The following is a 20,337-nucleotide window of genomic DNA, read 5'->3' on the forward strand; positions in this document are numbered from 1 at the left end:
TTTTAGAAATTGGTTCATCCTAGCCTGAGAAAAGGCAGAAAGAGTGTTTTATGGTCTCACTGTCTAACCCTACATATTGCCATGCGTGACATCGTGCATGGCAAAATTTGGGTTAGGATTAACAGGACAGCTGCGCCAAGGGAAGACTGAGGGAAGAAAAACATAATTTATTATATTATAAAAGCGATTTTATAATGATAAAACGCAGGTTCGGTATGGGTGAAGTATTCCTTTTATTATCTATTATTTTATTTCAATGTGTGGCCCTCATTCATGATTTCCACAAACACCTGGGAGGACATGTCATGTCCGATATAAATGGAAAGGTGAGAACGACTTACTCATAGTATGATGCACAACGTATTTTGTCTTGTTGGAATAAAAGCCCACAGAGCTGAGAGCATGAATGTCTAAATATATAAATCTCAACAGCAAGTGCAATATTCCGCCAGCAGTCATACGCCGTGACAAATGCATACTTTGCAATGGAAGCAGTCAAGAGATTTTCAGGGTAGCCGTAAAGGAAAACAGATGGTAAGCAAACTGTATGTAATACCGCAAATACATCATCCCAATCTTCATGGATATACAGCGAAAGAGAGGCTGAACACGAGTCACTAGAAAAGTGTGGCTTCATCATTTCCATCCAATTTGATTGGCCTGAACAATTGATACAATTCTAGCAAATGCTCTTTTACAAAATAAAAATAAAACAATACGACCCAAATTACTATTTCATTTTATTTTATACAATGAGGTGTTTGGTAACGCAATATCCGAGAAAAAAGGGAAAAAAGCTCAACTGAGCTTAAGTGCGTCTAGCCACTATACGTCCCCTATCTCTAACAGCACAAAATGCAGTTCATTAGAAGCAAGGATATAGTAACCCACATGTAAGTGGGCCAGTGAGAGTAAGTTGCTCTGAACATAATTTGAAGTTAAACTGAGAGGTATTTTGCGTGTGTCTGCATTAAGCAGGCACTGCAAACCCCGGTCCAAAAGTAGAGCTCAATGACGTCCCTGAGGAAAAGTGATGCATTGAGTTGTAGCTGGGCATCCAACCGAGCATGTCTCAGTGTGTGGGCATACTTATGCAAGCTCATGCCCTAGTATTTTTATCTGTGCTTGAGCTTTATGATTTAGGATGATTGTGATTTATGCAGGTGATAGATGACCCCAACTCCCTCTGTATATATCATGTGGTGCACGATAAATTCTGTTTCACATGTCTTGGAAAAAAATGGATCATAAGTGATTAGAGGTACGTTCTGCTAAGTACAAACTACCATGTCATCAATTTTATTTTTTTTATGTTTAATTTTGTGGTTTTGTAACTTAACTTAGATCCTGCTTTTTAGTTGAAAAAAAATAAAATAATAATAGTTATTGTGCCGTAGCTTTCATGCTGCTTGTGTTGCTTGGCAACATGTGGCCTTGATTAACATGGAAAGGGCAGAAATCTGCTCGACAAAAAAGGTATATGATTGCGCTCTGATTACAATTTGTATTCAGACCGTCTATTGAAATGGGTTTCATCACACAAAGCTTCAATGAATCTCAACTCTGAAAGTATGCCCTTAAACTACAAGAGAACAAAAGTGTGTCGTGTCAAAGACAAGACGATATCAAGAGGATCTTTCTAACGGTTGTGTCAACTTGTGTGCATCACCTCACTCCCTGTTTCTCCACCTCTCTTCAATTATCCCACAAACAAGAACACACACTTGATCTCTCTTGCTCTGTCTCTCTCTCTCTCTCTTTCTCATTCTATATTGTTAATTTTCTTTTAAACTCAAACTCTTGAACTCTACACATACGTATCTTCATTATTTGTGAAGGTAGATGTGTTGGGGCTTAGCAGTTTGGGCCCCATTTTCCCTTAATTGTTTTCCCACGTCAGCCATATGTTAGACCTGCAGACCAGCGGGGACACGTATTATTGCTTAATGTTTTAATTTTCCTTGAAAAAAAATATGAAGAATTTGTTATCGCTAATAATTATGAGACTGCTTATAAGAGGTCGGGAAACTAGGGGACTGACAATGGTACGAAGCCAGCAGCCTTCGTACTACAGTACATTGCATTCAAGCCAAGGAGCTATAGTGGATTGATTTTGTGAGGAAGCATGACAGAAACCACACACCAATGAGTATCTGACATGGTCCATGCACACAGACAGCTTGGTGAGAAAGGCAAGGCAAGGTCTTTACAACTTCAGACCACTTTGGACAAGAGTGTGTCCTTAAGACTTTCTCTTCTGGAGTTGTAGAAAGCATCCTAAAGTGTGGGGGGGGGGGCACAGCAGTGTGCCTGATAGGGGAAGACAGGCTCAGAAAAGGCTTCTCTCTTCTGGCCATCAGAAGTGTATAGTTTGTCTTGCAATTTTGTACATTTTACATTTTAGCCCACTTAAATGTATTTTTATCTTATTTTTATACGTGGTACATTTTTCTTAATCTTATGTTACACACTTCTCTTTTAGCACAGCCTTAAGGTTATGCCTTATCCTATTTCATTAGACATGTTTTGTATGCAGCCGACAAATAAGTAACTAATATACCGGTAGTTATCTAGAGATTAGATATAGAATAATTAGACTGGAATGTCTGATTTTGGCTACATAGATGGATGTAACCTTAAAAATCTTCAAAATCCGATACTATGCTGTAAACCAAGAAGCAGGACTGCTTTATCAATGCACACAATATCTAAACACACCAAGGCATACTGTGAGGGTCGCTTAGTCACCAGAAACCCAATAGAAAAAGCTCTGACAGTTGAAAATGTCCACCTCCTTTTGGCATACATCATCATATTGCCTATTATACTGTGCGCAACAAGACTGCTTTTAGGTCTGAACCCTAATCTTTCTCTTTTCATAATGCCTTGTGGGGCACAGTAGGAAACTGAGCAACACAGGGGTTCTGTATTTTTTTCATGTTGGCTCCCTGCCGATTCTCCCGGCTCAGCTCAGGACATGCCTTTGATTGTGCTGTGCAACTCAGCCTTCACAAGTCTGGGGCATATTTGTCTTGAAAAAATAAATCCTCAAGGCAATCAAGGTTGTATTTTGGAATAGTGTGTCATTTCAGGAGACAGGTGAAAGGCAGCGATTTGTTGTTATTAATCATAGCTGCAAAAAGTGCAAAAAAAGAAAAATCTCCTAAATTTCTAATTCTGCCTTTTATTTTAACATGGACAATATAAAGTTCCGGTGTTATTCCTGTAAACTGATATGTAAACAAAGGGGGCCCACCATTGGCTAGCAACATACCTGTTTTCAGAGCCTATAGGCTGTGTCTTAACACTGGATTTTTGAACATACAGTTAGTGGATCTTGAAGAGATATCCACTGAAAAAGGTGATTTTGTCAACAGAAGTTCTCCAGAATCATTGACCCAACCTTGAACTGACAAATAGTTTGATGGTCTGTAACTACTGTCTAGATAAAATAATCAAATGATTACTTATAGAGGACTTAATAAAAGTCGCCCTTAATTAGAGTGCATGTGCATATTGTGATGGTGTTCAGAGACGGTTCAATTAATTATCATTTTATAGGCACGGATGACTCATTACCAAAGTCACACAAGAGTAGTAGAGAAGAAAACTGTGCAGCAGCAAGTCTTGTGTTCAGCTATGAGAAAATCTTATGTTTTTTGGGGTATGTATCCCTCTTACCTTCTGACCTACTGACTCATCAAATAACTTATTTGGCGAGTCAAAATATGCACTTGTTGCCTCGATAAAATGCAGGCCTGTCTTGATGCAACACAATACATTTCAATATGACTATGTACGCTAGAATTGGTGCAAACACTTTATTGTTCCATTATTCCTACTGGACAGCATTTTGGCTTCAGGCTTTTTTTGGCATCAGTTACAGAGAAAAAAAGTACTGGACTCAAGTTAATGATCAGGATAACAAAAAAAAACTTTTTCGATGATTAATTATAATATGTTGAGACGGATATTGGGACAATACCTGTCTATTAGATACAAATCAGTCAACTTAATCGAAGCCTTTCCAACAGGCCATTTTTTCCACAGCTTATATACTGTATGCAGTGTCTTTAATGATGTTGACCTGATTGTGGTGAATTTAAGGTTGAACTAATGTCTCATACCATCACGTTTACAGTATCCATGATAAAAGTTCTTAATGATATTTTTAACTGGATGTTTGGCACTGTATGTTTCGCTGTGAGGTGAACCATTTGGCCAAGGCTTAGAACTTCTAAATTTCCCAACATCTAGAAGTTATTTCGTGAACGAATTTGGCGGCTTTATGAATTGCATTTGACTTTGTAATTCAAGGGAAAAGATGGGGCTTTTTCCGATTAATTTCAAGATATTGAGACGTTATTGTGAGTCTGGATCTAGCAGCCATTATGACATTGTGTACAGTGGATTCTTTGTTCTGCACCTCCAAATTTGCCATGTGAAAATACGGTAAAATAATACTGCCAATGCTTTTGAGTTTATGGTAATGGCGTCAACAGATTAAAGACAGACAAGAGTAAAAGGTAAAGGTTAGGCAACCAAACAACTTTGGTTAAGTTAAGGGTTAATGTAATATTGTATTAATATCCTGAACTGTTGACTTTTACAGGTCATGGGATGTACCCTTGTCATCTGTGTCATTAAGCTATTTTACTTTAATGATAATAGGATAGTTCTCCAATGCCCCCTCCAAAAAAACCTTAGTGTGAATGCAGCCATAGATATGTAACACTGCAAAACACAAGTTAAACTTGAAGTAAACTTCACATCCACATAGATTCATACAGAAGCTGTTGTATTGTTTATCTGATCCCTGATCAGTGCAACCATGGAATGATCTGTGTGGGTAAGAGACCATTGCTCTGCATGGGTGACAGTACGTTGGGAGTGAGAGCCCATACAAATGCTTATACTATTGTCTTGCTTCAATAGTTCTAAATATGATTCATACATGTGTTTGTGTTTATGGTGTAAGGTAGGCACACTTAGATAGACTATTGTTATTGGATCTGGTATGCTAAAGTGAATCTGTTTTTCTTCTTTGGGCAGTTTTGCTATTTACCAAACCCCTTACACATGCACATTAACACAACCTCTAGATTGAAGTAAAGTAGAACCAACAGAGAAGTATCAAATGTGTGCCCATTCAAGCCTCTGATTCAGTTTCCAAACAACAACCTGTATTTATTCATTTCGTTCATATACTGTATGCATTCCACTTACCCACTGCTAAAAATGGCCTTGGCATTTGAATAAAATGGTGGAAATGATCTGTAATCACAGGCCTTGTTCAGTGTTGTTTAGATACTCGTTGAAGGAGGGAAAGTGTTACTCATACTTCCCTACATAACACTCAAATCTGAACAGCTATATGAGCATTTGATAAAATGGCTGCTCGTCAAAAGATGTCTGTGTCCAATAAGAATTTTCATTGTGTTGTAAAAATCCAATGTTCTCCCCATTCAGTGATGTCATTGCTCTGTCAGTGTTGGAACAAATAGACATGGGTTGTAATGTGTTTTGTGGCTGTGAGGGCGAAATGTTCATGACCCCTCATTAGTTTTTACAAAAAACACACATGCACAGTTTTGTATTTTGGCTACTGGTCGCTATTTTCTAGATTTGATTTTTTTATTTGTTAAGCTTAATTAACGAATTGCTTATTTTCAGAAAGAACTCTGCCAGGCAACACAATCGTCTTAAGCTTTGTTTAATGTCATGGATATTAGTGCAAACTACAAGTCATACTTGCGGATGAAAAGTTCTTAATTCAAATCCTATTCAATGTTCCACATCAGCTGTAACTTTCAAATATTTAGGACTTGATCCAGAAAAAAAGATGCAGGAGTGGCTGTTGACATTTCCCTCCATTTTCTCCTCTGTTAAAATGACAATAAATTAAAGTGAAAACATTGTTATTCTTTATGACCATTGCTATACATGGGGCGGCAGTGGCGAAGTGGGTAGGGAGATCGCCTCTGGAGTGCAGGGTCGGAGGTTCGATCCCCCTTCTCCCCGCCACATGTCGAAGTGTCCTTGAGCAAGACACTGAACCCCAAATTGCTCCCGATGGTTCAGAGAGCGCCTTGCATGGCAGCTACTGCCATCGGTGTATGAATGGGTGAATGTGGTAAGAAATGTAAAGCGCTTTGGGGCTGAGAAAATCGGCTAGAAGGCGCTATATAAGTCAAGTCCATTTACCATTTATACATCAGGGGAGGGAGCACATGAATTAGCTCAGGAAAGCATGTTTAGAGATGAGAAGTTTTCAAGGGTAGGTGTATTTTTTTCATGTATATCAGTCTTTTATTGTCTGTGTCAAATGTGTCTGTGCTCTGTGATCTCCACGGTGGTTTCCCCTCGCTTTGAAGCAGCTATGTGTCCCACAAGTAAGATTACAAGTAGAAATGGTACTAAATAAATCTTTAGAAACCATACCCAACAAATTTACCATTTGTACCTGGAACATTAACGGGTTAAAAGAAGGTGCAAAAAAGCATAAAGTTCTAGGTCAGTTAAAAAAAATGTCCTCTGACATAGTCTTTCTTCAAGAGCTCCATTTCAAACCCGGGGAAATACAATTTCTTAAGAGACAGTGGGTGGGGGAGGTGTTTGAGTCTACCTTCACTTCTAATAGCAGAGGTGTTGGCATACTTATAAGTAAGAATATTCCTTTTAACCTAATATCAGAATACGCAGACTCAGAAGGTAGATTCTTAGTTATTAAATGTGATATTTTTGGAAGTAGATATACACTAATCAATATTTATGTCCCACCATCATCTGATGGGTTATTCCTAAATACAATTCAGAAAGTACTTGATATGACTCCAACAGGAATAATTATATTAGGCGGTGACTTTAACAACATCTTTAGCACACATGACAGCTCATGTAAAAATAGAAAAGCAAAACCACCAACAAAACTTTTAGAATTTCTTTCTACAAATGAATTACATGATATGTGGAGGGTAATGCAGCCCAAAGGTAGGGATTACACACATTACTCGCATGCTCATAATAGTCGAATAGACTACATTTTCATATCGGATATAGGGCTCAGCAATGTTATATTTACAGAGATCCATGACATAGTTATCTCAGATCATGCAGCAGTTATGTGTGTAATGACACCACCAACAAATACGTTTTCTCATCAAATCTGGAGAATGAATTGAACATATTTAACTGATAATCAATTTCTTAACTACATAAAAAAACATATTGATATATTTAAAAGCACGAATATAGATAACGCTTCTTCTACTGATAGTCCTCCAATAGATATTATATGGGATACATTTAAGGCGTATATAAGAGGGATAATTATATCATTTTCAGTTAGAAAGAAGAAAGAACTAGATAAAGAGATTGACAGAGTAGAAAAAGCAATGCATTCTCTTCGTAATACCCATAAACAAACACATGCGAAAGAAGACTTAGACAAAGTGCAAAAATAAAAATTTGAATATGATAATCTTCTACTTAAAAAGGTTCAAGACATTAAGCATAACTCAAATAAAATATCGTATATAACGGCTAATAAAACGGGTAAACAACTGAGCGCCTTAGTTAAAAGAGTAGTTAAAAGGCACAACGTAGCATTAAAGGACACTTCCAACAAGCTAATAATAGACAATGAAATAATTAATAAGACATTTGCAACATTATATGGAAATTTATATAAATCTGATATAAATGAGAAATCTGACCCAATGCCCTTTCTAAAGTCAGTTAAACTTAAATGTCTCTCTGATGAACAAAAAGAAGACCTAACAAAGGAAATAACAATATCAGAAGTCAAAAGTGCAATTGATGGTTTTCTCCCAAAAAAGGCATCAGGAAATGATGGATTCCCAATTGAATTCTATTCTATATTCTGGACACAGATTAACCCACTATTATTGAAAGTTATTAATAATGCATGGAAGCACCAGGCTCTTCCACAAACAATGTATCAAACAATTATTAACGTGATACCAAAACCAGGACGGGAGTGCAACAAACCATCTGATTTTCGACCTATAAGTTTAATAAATAGTGACAGTAAGATTATTACCAAAGTCCTAAATAATCGTATAGCCAAATTATTACCTGATATAATCCACCATAATCAAACTGGCTTTATACAAAATAGGAGTCTCAAAACTAATATTAGAACTTGTATATCATTAATTCAATATGCTAAAAGGCAAAAGATTGATCTGACATTGATGGCTGTGGATGCAGAAAAAGCCTTTGACCGTTTAGAATGGGTATATATTTTTAAAGTATTAGAATTATTTGGATTTCCTGATGAAATAATTACCATGATAAAGACGATTTATAAATTACCAACATCACAGGTTTATGTTAATGGGACTTTATCTGAAATGTTTAGGTTAGAAAGAGGCACTAGGCAAGGATCCCTGTTATCCCCATCCTTATTTGCGTTGGCCATTGAGCCATTGGCTCAGAAAATTAGACAAACAGAAGAAGTGAGTGGTATTAGTGTAGATAAACAAAAATATAAACTGAGTCTATTTGCTGACGTTTTATTGTTATATTTAACTAATATTAAAACATCTCTTCCAAAGGTAATTAAGATCATAGACGAATGTTCTAAAATATCTGGTTATAAAATGAATATTGAAAAAACTGAACTGATGCAAATTAATAAAGGAGCGTGCATCCCAGAAGATTTAAAGAACCTTCAGTGGAAAAAAAAGTTAAAATACTTAGGTTGCATCATAAGCCCTGAAAAAACAAAATCATACAAAGATAACTTTATCTCTCTAATAAATGAATTAAAAATTAGTATTAAGAAATGGTCAGACCTGCCCATAAATATAATTGGAAGGATAAATCTTTTTAAAATTATGTGGTTACCAAAATTTCTCTTTATCTTCCAAACAATACCTTTAATTCCTCCAAAACAATTCTTCACACAACTAAACTCTTTACTCACCTCGTTTGTCTGGTCTAATAAAGCACATCGACTGAGTAGAACTCTTCTTCAAAATGTAAGAACAGAAGGTGGTCTTAAACTTCCAAATTTAGAACTGTACTTCTATGCATCACAGATGTTTTACATAGATCGGATAATCAATAATACAGCTGAAGAACTCTGGATTGATATAGAAAGTAACCAATTAAAACCCCAAACCCTGTTCACAGCTTTGTTTACAAAACGCAATATAAAAGTATCAAACTTTGTTACAAATAGCACTTTAAAATCATGGGACAAAATTGGAAAAATACTTGGAGCGCAGATTAGTATCCCTAGGAACACAGAACTTTGGAATAATCCATCAATTAAAATCCAGAATGACGAGCTCAATTGGAGTACTTGGAGTACAAGGGGAATTAATCAATTGTCAGATCTAATTTTGCACAATAGGGTTCAACCATTCACAGAGCTTCAGAATAAATTCAAACTGTCAAACCAAGAATCGTTTAGATATTTACAGCTAAAAAACTGGATAATGGAAAACTTTAATTTACAATATGATTTGGTTCCAGGACCATTTGAGGAGGTTATGTTTAAAAAAGGAAAAAAGAAACAGTTAATTGGTAGCATATATAATATTCTCTTGAAGGAAGAATCTAAACACTACTCAATGCATAAGCTCTATGAACAATGGAATAAAGATCTCCAATTCAAAGAAGCCAATATAAAATGGAAGAAATGCTTGTATCTTACAAATAGAATTACCACAAATGAAAATCTCAGGTTAATACAATATAAACTGATGACAAGAATATATTATACTAGAGATAAATTACATGAGTTTTATGCTGACTCCTCTGACCAGTGTGTGAAGTGTGGCTCTCAAGACTCCCTCATACACACCTTTTGGCATTGTATGAAAGTGAACAAAGGATGGAATGAAATCAAAGAATGGATATCAACCATTTGTAAAACAAAAATGCAGTTCTCAGCTCAGCTGTGTATTTTTCAGAACCCCGAGGGTGTAAGATACCCTACGGGATGGAAAATTATGTTTTCTTCCCTTGTTTACAAGAAACAAATTTTAAAATACTGGAAAGATGCAGAGGCCCCTACATTAAAGAACTGGAAAGAACTTATGAAATATTATCTGACCATAGAAAATACATTATCCGAGGACAACAACAAAACAAAACAATTCAATTAAGTATGGAAACGCATCTATGAGGCACTATGAGAAATAAAGCTTGTAGCATTGCTAAGAAGGGAGGGGGGAACTACGGTGGAGATCACAGGACATGGATTTTTATTTTTGTGTGTGTGTGTGTGTGTGTGTCTTTAAATGTTAAAATAAAACTATTTCAGCTCTAAGTAGGAAAGTAACTTGAGGCAGCATATCTGGTCTACAAAAAGGAATGTCCTCCATGGGTGGCTGTTTGGCTGCTGCCTGAGCCAGGGAACAACATGCCTGTAGGGCACCATTCAATAGTATGTGATCTCAACAAATGTCTCTGCTCCCTTCCGAGAACAACCACTTTAATAATTCAAACATTTGCAGAGAAAGAGCCAGAGCCTTGTGAAATCAACTTGAATGTGAACATTTTTTATTTCACTGAAAATGCAGTGCATTTTTAGCAAGAAAAGAACCGTCCTGAACATCCTTGATGCCAGAAAAAAACAAAAAAAAAACATTTGTGTGCCTTCTATTCAATTGACATGTTTTTACTTTATAGGCCTTGGAGAACCAGCTAATGATCAGCGCCAACATACACTATGAACTACTTTCCAGGATTGCACACAAACACAAACTTTTTCGCTTTTTCTAAAAAAAATCCCTCTTTCTTTTCGAAGGATGAAGCATTTAAGGGATTTTAAATTGTACATGCTGAAAGTTTTGAGGCTCGCGAAAAACATTTGCAGACGCGGCTTTGTCTCAACCCTTCATTACTAGGGGTAAACTGGTCAGCACTCTAAGCCTCCCTTAGGAGCCGCAGCTTCTCCGGAATTAGGTGATTTCATGCCACTTCTTGCCTGATTTCACATTATACACCCACCTCCTGACGCTATATAATTAGCACTTTCTTTTCCTCTTTTGATTGTAGCTGATTTCCTTTAGGCCTTATCTCCCCTCACTGTCTAAACTCGGCTGGTGATAAAACTGTAAACAAAAGTGCTACAAGGGAAGCTTAAATGAGACAAACGAGTCGGTGGGTGTCTATGCTTTCTCCTTCATGGAACAGTATGGTACACTAGGGCTTCAACTGATGATTCATTTTGAACAGAATTTATAATTATTCTTGAAGACTCATCATTTAGTCCAGTAGTACCCTGACTGGATTATACCAGAACTTCTCCCGTGGGTTCAACCAGAGGGATACCAGAGGAACACACAAGGTATTAAAGAGATTGATCATTGGACGATACTGATTTGACTATTTCGGTCTAGTGAGACCAGCCGGATCTCGCGCCAGCTCCGCATTTATCTCTCTCCCGAGCCAATCAGGACGCACGTTTAGACCTTGAAGTTTTTCCCTTATACTGTACTAGAAAGATTCAGATTTGGTTCTTGCAGTTGTCAATATATTTTTGTAAGAACAGCCATATCCCATAAGCGTATTCTTCGATCTATATATGTCAATTCCACTAACCAATCTTGGGGCTGCCTTCCCGTGACAGACAGAAAGTAGGCAGGGTCCGACTGATCTGCAGGAGATTAACAAATATACAGTATAGCTTGTGTGAAATCAGGCTGTTCTCGCCAAGCTATAATTCAGATAGCTCAAGCCTCATATTGACATTTGCCTATCTTATGATGGAATTGTGAATTATTCTCCTAAGTGTTAAGTAGTTTTTTTCCTACTTTGTGTGAACTATCCAATGTCAGAAAGAAAGACACATCACAATTTACCAAAGCCTTGTTTTATTCTATCACATAAAATGAGAGCGGCGTCGTGTGTAGGTGGGTGGTTTGTCCATTTTAATAACACTAGCTATGATACTGCTACTTAAAGACCGACTTCACCAGTTGGAATATGAAGGTGTATTGAACTCGGAGATCCTATTTAGTATAAATGTGCAAAAAAAAAATTAATCGGATCATCTTAGCCTGAGAAAAGGCAGAAATAGTGTTTTATGGTCTCACTCTCTAACCCTACAGTTTCCTTCTTGTGACATCACAGTAAGGGTTAGGATTAACAGGACAGCTGGGCCAAGGGAAGAGTTAGGGAAGACTGAGGGAAGAAAAACCTGATTCATTATATTATAATAGTGATTTTATAATGATAGAACACCGGTTCCGTATGGATGAAGTATTCCTTTAATCCCTTTTCAGTTGTGCACATCTTGGTAAATCTATGTATTCATGCAGCTGCTTTGCAAGATTGTGGCCAAATATGATGTTTGTGTTTCCGACAGAACAAGTGAAAGTGGGTGGGTTGACGCTAGTGTTATGTGAAGATAAAATATACAGTGTCTGCCAAAGGCCCGTGGCTAGAGGAAAAGCGGGGCAGGTAGGAGATTATAAAATTCAATTTAGGGCAAAAGAGGGGGTGGATGTTTTATATAAGGTGCCACTGAGCGGCTTTCCTCTGTTCGGTCGAAGACACAAGCACACGGGCATACACACGCTTTCTGTGTTTTTGTTGCGGTATCTGGCGAAACATCAGATCCCTGTTTGTCTTAGCTGCAGGGCAAGGCCGAGCTCCAGATGCTGCTAATAATACACCGTTGGTTGGTGTTTCTGAGTTTATATGACTGATGTTTGTATTTTCCACATGTGCAATAAGGGGGAGTGCCCTGGGGTAAGGAGCTTGGTTTACAACATTTCAGTACATGCATCATCATCCCTGCACAGCCTCTGCAGGGACAAGTTTGGTTGAGGATGACCCAGCAATCGCGTGAAGAGGGCATGAAATTGCTCCTATGAGACAATGAAGGGGCTGTTGCACTGTGTAAGTGGAACCACTTCTCACCGAGGGGTTTCGCCGATATTGTCCTCGAAGCAGCTGTTCTCACTGTTCGCATTTTTAAATGATGACAAAACCAAGATCTTTTCCCTGGTATTTTCAACCAGGAACACACTTGAACCAAAGTGGTGCGAAAACACAAGTATATGTTTTGCCCTCATTAGCCCCCTGTAGCCATTTTATTGGCTGGCTGACAGTAGCTTGATCTTGCTCCCACTCGGGGGTTCCACTATGGGAGTTTAGTAACTGTATTAAACTATGAAAAAACAATAACTATGGAATACCTCTTAATAATTCAACCTTTAAAACTCTATGTTGCTTGATCACAGAGATGATTTGAATTATTAAAGGCCATAGAGGATTCCGCGATGCACACAATAAAAGCTGCTGTTTCTGTGCCTGGAAGGGATAGCAAATGGCTAAACTGAAATCTGGAATGTGAGACTTTTAGTGTATACTTATTGAAATATATCTTATGGTCTAAATTGTTCTTCGAAACTGATGATTTGAAGAGCAGAGGGAGCGGAAAATGAAAGTGTTCATGAAGATGTTTTTTTTTCTTTTTTCTGGTGGGAGCGCCTGTCAAGTGGAACGGAACTGGAGGGAGAAATTAGCCAGGGGACAAGCAGAGTGAGTGCTGTGAATGGCTGTGTGACGTCCCTCTCTTTTCATAGCTGTCTGGGGGAGGAGGAGGGGGACAGGCACAGTATCTCTGAGAGGCAGGGACTGCTTGAGGAAGAGAGCAGAGAAGCGGTTAACTGGCATATCTGGCTTTTCTGTCTCTCACTCGGTACAAAGGGTATAATACGGAGCAATATTGGTGGGTTAGCGAGATATGTTGCTCCTAAAGCCAGAATTGTTCACAGTCCTGAAGGTGACCCATCTACTTCTCATTGATACATTGGTATCTTATGCTGCACACCTAACCTCCTCTGGAGGTGTTCAGATGTTCAGAATGAAATCAGCTTTAAAAAAGTGTCACTCTTTTATTAATCATCTCCTTTGTCAATCCTGTGGACCTAAGTGTTAAAAATGTTCAAGGTTCTCTACGGAGCTAGTGTTTTTAAGATGGAATTGATTGGATTTGGCTTTTCCTGACATAAGCAATATGGATTGTCTGATGGGACACATTATACAAACTACGTTGAGTCGTATATTAGTATGCCACCAAACATGGCTGTACAATCACAGTAACCGCCATCAGTACCCACCGTGTTTTATTTGTTTTTTTCAGAGGAAGGCAGCTAGAACACACTAATAGTTCACAGTAATATTAATCAGTATGAGGTTTACTTGCCTATGAAATGCAGTATAATTGCTTTACAGGATTCACTAGGTTCATAAGTGCAGTAGATTACGCCCACATGCCATCACTGCAGCATCAGTAGAACATGAGACAGCTATGTTAATAGAAAGTCGGTCACAACATCAATCAATCTTCAGGTAAACTAGTTGATGCTCATTTTTGTTGGTGGATTGGTGGCAAATTGAATACAGATACACGCAAGCTTTGATGAAGTGCACATACTTTGAAATTGGTTAATTTATCATAGATGATATTCATTAAATACATTTTGCTGAATACTAAAGTGATTTAATTACCTCCATGGAACTGTGTCACTTTAAAGTTAAAGAGTTCTACAATGTGCACGTGTCTTGCTAGAAATAAATGGTAGGCATTAGGCAATGGAAGTGCATACACAATTTCTGCCAGCATTTCTCTCTTGCCTCCTTTGCAGCAACAGTGTTGCATTTTGCTGTAATGATTGTTTCATATTCTGCATAGCCATCCATTATAACGACCTTTTCCTCTCGCCTCAAGTAGGCCAAATGAGATCAGTAGCAGACTCAAATGATGCACCGATCTCCCACTTTTATGGGTACGTGCACACAGCCTAATGAAGGCAACCGATAACCACCGTTGTGATACTCATTATCTCTGATTGTGGTTTAGATTTTGTCTGCAAAACTAATGCAGACAAAGCATGGCTATTGTGCAAATACTTGCTTCTTGGTACACACCCTTGATTTCTTAAGACTGCTTTTGAGAGTAGGTTATTTACCAGTCCTTTCAAAGTTGTACATCAGTTCAACTACACAGATCAATGATAAGTGCACCATGCAGTTCTCAATGTGCACTTTGTCATTTTTTGCACAGTGAGCATGGCATATCTTTCATTTTTGTTCACAGAGGGTAGAGAGTATACTTACCTGTGTGAGATTGAGTTCTAAGGAACGGCTGTCTAACTTAATGTTGGTTGCTATTTGTTAGTTAACTGCAATCATTCAATTTCACTCGATTCTGTGAATTAAAGTGTTCCATGACTATACTGGCTTAATGTTTTGTAGCACAGAAGTTGAGGTCTATAGAGGGTATGGAGGTGTTTTTATATCTCCGGTAGTGGAGAAAAGCTTATGTTCTGCATTTTTAGTGCTAGGGGAAATTCATTATATTTTCCATTTTGTTCATAATTCTGCAGTTCTTTACTCCAAATAAAACAAGATATCGTAGCAGTCAGAAAGTCCCGATAACTCCTCATAAAAAAAGAAATTAACTTTTCTTCAAATTCAACTGTTCATATCTATACTCTTTACAAAATCATGTGAATTTGTCATCATCAGTGAATGGATTTTCGCAATCTAAGAAAACCCCCCCGCTGAATTGCCGAATAGAGCTTCCACCTAAACAGAAGTCTTATTTGTAAATGATATCGCCTGTCTGGAGTTTCCAGCCCTAAAACCATTAGGACCGAAGTGAAAGCGACTGTGAACTGTTTCCTGCTGGGCTCTGACACACTTCTGCGACAGACTTGACAATGTCTCACTGAATACCAGCCACAGTGGGTTAAATGTGTTGTGTTGGCTTTTGTTCCTCCACATTGCCATCCACAGGGACTTCTGGTTGCTGCAAAGGGCCATAATGAAAGGTGCCAGCCAGCTGTGCAGCCAGCAAGACTGCACTTTCAGCAAAATAAACCAGGCTAATGTATGCTTCTGAATTATTAAACACCTGAAATAAGCAAGTAACCACTTGAGATGATGAGATTTGGATTACGGGTTATCTAGGGAGAGACAATACACTGGCGCTGATTGCTACAGAAAAGGCTTTTGGTGTGTCCATGAGTGGCCAGCAGGAGAGCAAGTCTATATTTTAGGCAGTGTGTCAAAGAAGTTTGTTACAAAGTTAAAGCCAACAAATCTATTTAAAACTGTATATTTTATGGATAAAATCATGTTATGAATTTAGCAAATCAGTACAAGCATCTCTTTCCAATAGCAATTCACCCTGGAAGTTTTAACTACAAGATGACGTTGTTGGAAATGTGTGGATCTCACGTGAGGGAAACAATGCTCTGGAATAAACTACAATGCATTATTTCACTTCTCACAACACATTTTATATAGGCCTACATACAGTAGGCTACTACAGGTATGCTAATATGTGATATTTCATACAGTACACAGTTGGGCGAAACTGCTTTACAAAGACTACTGACTGTGCCAATCATGATATGTGATAAGTGTGTATGTGTGTTTGTGTTCTAGTAACTGCAGCACATGCACATCACAGGCTTTCTTCCGTCCCAGTCGCTTTCTTTGTGGCCGGTTGCCTCCTTTTTCTCCTTGTGTCAGTCAAAACGCCGTGCTTATTAAGAGCGTCACCATATTCAGGAGCTGTCAAGCATTGACCAAGTATGGTAGATTGTGGGATGAAACTGGGAGGTGAAGTGGGAGGACACAGGGAAGAGATTGTCCACGGACAATTCACCGCAGGTGGGTATTTATAAAGGGATGATTGTGTGCAACTCTGCGCCACACAGTTTTATAAATCAAATTTATGGCTTTGTGCGGATGCAATGTTTTAGGATGGTTTCTACGCACACCGTTATAAATGAGGCCCCAGGTCACTGAGTTTTCCCTTAGCTGCTACCATTGTAAAACATATACTGTACATGCAGATTGCAAGCACAAGTTGCAGTTGAATGTGTGGAAATCTGTCAGTGTTGTGCAATAAAGAAGTTATTTACCTATTTATTTTTTCTTCTACGTAGTACAACATATCCACTACACTTGTCTGTACACTATATGTTCAACCCGATCTCACGCCAAGGCGTGAGATAGACACGCATGGGCCGGCGTGTCTATTACACGCCTTGCCTGACCAGGGCGTGTGAGTTACACGCGCACCTCCCGTAGTCAAGATGGCCGCCGCGGTGTTCCGTCAATGTACACGCGCACCTCCCGGAGTCAAGATGGCCGCCGCGGTGTTCCGTCAATGTTCTATCTATATTCTAACCTCTCCCTGTCCCCTTGCCCTAACCCTAACCACCCACGCCATGGTGTTTGTCTGCGGGGCTGCAGCTGGATAGTATTGAAATGCTGGGAGAACATGTCGGCCCCTGTTGGTGCTATTCCTCCGTTCATTTAGACGGGCGGGAGGTGCGCGTGTAACTCACACGCCCTGGTCAGGCAAGGCGTGTAATAGACACGCCGGTCCATGCGTGTCTATTACACGCCTCGGCGTGATACCGGGTTGATATGTTAACATATTTCACAACAAAGCCAAATGTGTTGCTGAAACTGTCCAATTGTTAGGGGTGATGATGAAAATGAACTATCTTTAACGAAAATGGCATGATTTAATTCAAAATCATGATAATAATTAATTTATAATGATAAATAAAACAGCTTGTGCAAAATTAAGAAAAAAGTTGAACAATCATACTGTTACTCCTTGCTGCCGTTTCTGTTTCTTCTTTGGGCAGTTTGGGCAAAATAATTATCAAATGGCATGTTTTGATTAACCTTTGGAACTTTATTCAACTCATTGTTTCATCTGAAACATAACAAGAGTTGTAGCAATTTGGAAGTTTGCTTTGAAAGCATAAAATGCACATTCCCAAAAAGTGTTATATTAACTCAGTAATGTAACAGTGCCTCCCACACACACACACACACACACACACACACACACACACACACACACACACACACACACAAACTACACATATTCATACACGTTTATCAAATTGATTAGAAAATGTATAAGCCAAGCCATGCTCTTGTGGAGTTGTGTATGCAAAATAGTTAGGTAGTTTCCAATTATCCATGGTCACTTAAAGTCAACATACCACGATGAACATTTTCCAAAGTATAGCTCTAACATTTTCATTACAAATAACACAGAGATGGATACTGTGTTGCACAATAATTGAAGCCACACTCAATTAACCCTAGAGACACAAAATGATGTATCTCATAATTGTCCAAATGTGGTTTTCTGAAACCATTTTATAGATTGCTTCTCGTGGATCAGATGAGTTGTTTTCTATTTCCCACTGAAGGGGTTTAAACATGAACATTGAATAATTGGAGACATCTAACATTTCAAGTCAACCGTGATATGAACTCAGTGTCAAGGGTGCTTAACTGTGATTCAAAAGTGTGTTTTTCACAGGCCATATTTAATAAGGGATTTACCTCAGTTCAGCCTTTGTATTTTGATTTAGATTTTTGATGTCTAAGGCCGATGCGACAGATCATACCTCACACTCCCGGGAGCCAGAAATTGTGCAAGTGCAGGATCCAGTGCCATTGCCTAGCACCTCCAATGCCTCTGGTGTGGCAGCAGGGTTGTAGCTCATGTAATACTCTTGGAGCTGGGAGCTCAAGTTCTGCTCAGGCTCTGGACTCTTTTTGCGTCTCTTCCTCCCCACCATGGATCGCTGCTGAAGCAACCTGGTTGCGCGTGGATAGCGCCGCCACAACACATAGATAATTGTCAAAAGCAGGGACATAGAGAAGAAGAGTGCCACGCTGCCCACCACCACTTTGTGCAGAGTCATGTGCTCCAACTCAGGGGGAGGTATGAGAGTGGGCTGGGTACGAGTAACTGAGTCTCTCTGATCTTTGCTCATATGCCCTGGGGTCCTCAAGGTAGGTTGGGGGATTGGCCTGAAAGGGGGGAGAGGAACAAAGGTGCTGGTTGGTGGCATAGTTGGAGAGCCGCTAGTAGGCGCAAAGGTTGGTTCAGCGGTGGCTTCAGAAATGAGCTCCGACATTGGCGAGGGTGTTTCTGTCAGAACGTAATCAGTTTCCTCACAAATACCGTGGTTCCTTGTCACTTCCATAATTTTTTCTCCCTGCAGATACTTTGGGCTGCTGCATATCATAGTGGTGTCTTTACTACCGCGGAAATTTCTCAACCAAGCAACAATTGGGCATATGCCAGTTCCACATTCCCACATGTTCCCAGCAAGGCTGATGGTGGTCAGTGAGATCCATGCCGACACTGCCTCCTGAGACACATTGGACAGTTTGTTGGATTCCAGGTTGAGGACTTGAAGGTTGGGCAAGCAATGGAACACAGCTGGGTCTAGGCTCTGGATTTCATTTCCAGACAGATCAAGTTTCTGCAGTGTATACCAGGTCCACGGAAGTCCCTGGTTGACCACCCTAATGCGATTCCATTGCAGATAGAGGGATCTCAGGTTAGCTAAGCGTGGAAACAGAAAAAAGTTGATCCGTGAGAACTGGTTGTGTTCCAGATGCAGCTCCATTAGTTTCTGTAGCCCCAAAAAGGTGGTGCGGGTGAGAGCCTTGATTCGATTGTAGCCCAAATCCAGGAACTCCAAGCTTCGGCATTCCAGGAATGCTCGAATTGGGATGTTGGAGAGACCATTTGAGCGCAGGTGTAGGTTTTGTAGTTTTCGTAAGCCATGGAATTGACCTGGCTGCAGGATTTCCAATTTGTTGTACGACAAGTCCAGACTGCGAAGATTGGGAATGCCGTGGAATGTTGAATTATGCAGGGACGTGATTCTGTTGGAGCTCAGTATTAGCTCTTTGAGCCTGCGGACCCCCTGAAATGCTCGACTGTCAACAGCTGAAATCTGATTGTGGTCCAAGTATATCCAGAGAAGTTGGCTGAGGTGAGCAAATTGATATGGGAGCAGGGTGTGCAGTTCATTGTAGCGCAGGGAGAGGCCTTGGCAGCCTACTGAGACATTTTCTGGGACATCGATGAAGCCAGCAGAATCACAATGGACAGTCTTCCCCTCACATCGGCAGCTGTTGGGGCAGGTGCGCTCACCAAAGCTGAGCAACAGGGGAGCCCGTAGGAGGAGGAGTAGAGGAAAGAGAAGGTGTGTCACTCTTCCATCACACAGCAACGGACCTATAAGAAAAGACAAGAGAGAGAGAGAGAGAAGAGGATGGATTTAAGGAATTTACTTAAGATCAAGTCAAATCTTACACTATATTTCACAAAACCTATTGAACAACGGCAGCTTGTTGTTGACAATCTTCAGAGAGCACTTTAAACCCAAACTTGTTTTCCATTTCAATCTCTCTTTTTTTACCATTCCTGATGGAAACTCTATGAAGCAAGTCTATATGAATATAACTATGTTGTAATCTGGATCAATGACAACATGTACC

The 20,337-nt window shown here is 39.2% G+C and overlaps 1 protein-coding gene across 1 annotated transcript in view; it reads right to left on the reverse strand.

Moving 5' to 3' along the window:
- The window catches only part of lrrtm4l1 (leucine rich repeat transmembrane neuronal 4 like 1), a 49,325-nt gene that overhangs the window by 9,162 nt on the left and 19,826 nt on the right, over positions 1-20,337 (reverse strand). Inside the window, exon 2 of the mRNA XM_080046293.1 lies at positions 18,444-20,074. Coding sequence (XP_079902419.1) covers positions 18,444-20,074 — 1,631 coding nt within the window. The remainder of the gene's footprint in view (positions 1-18,443; positions 20,075-20,337) is intronic.

Source organism: Ammodytes marinus (genome assembly GCF_949987685.1).
Source record: "Ammodytes marinus genome assembly, chromosome: 18".
Classification (NCBI taxonomy): domain Eukaryota; kingdom Metazoa; phylum Chordata; class Actinopteri; order Uranoscopiformes; family Ammodytidae; genus Ammodytes; species Ammodytes marinus.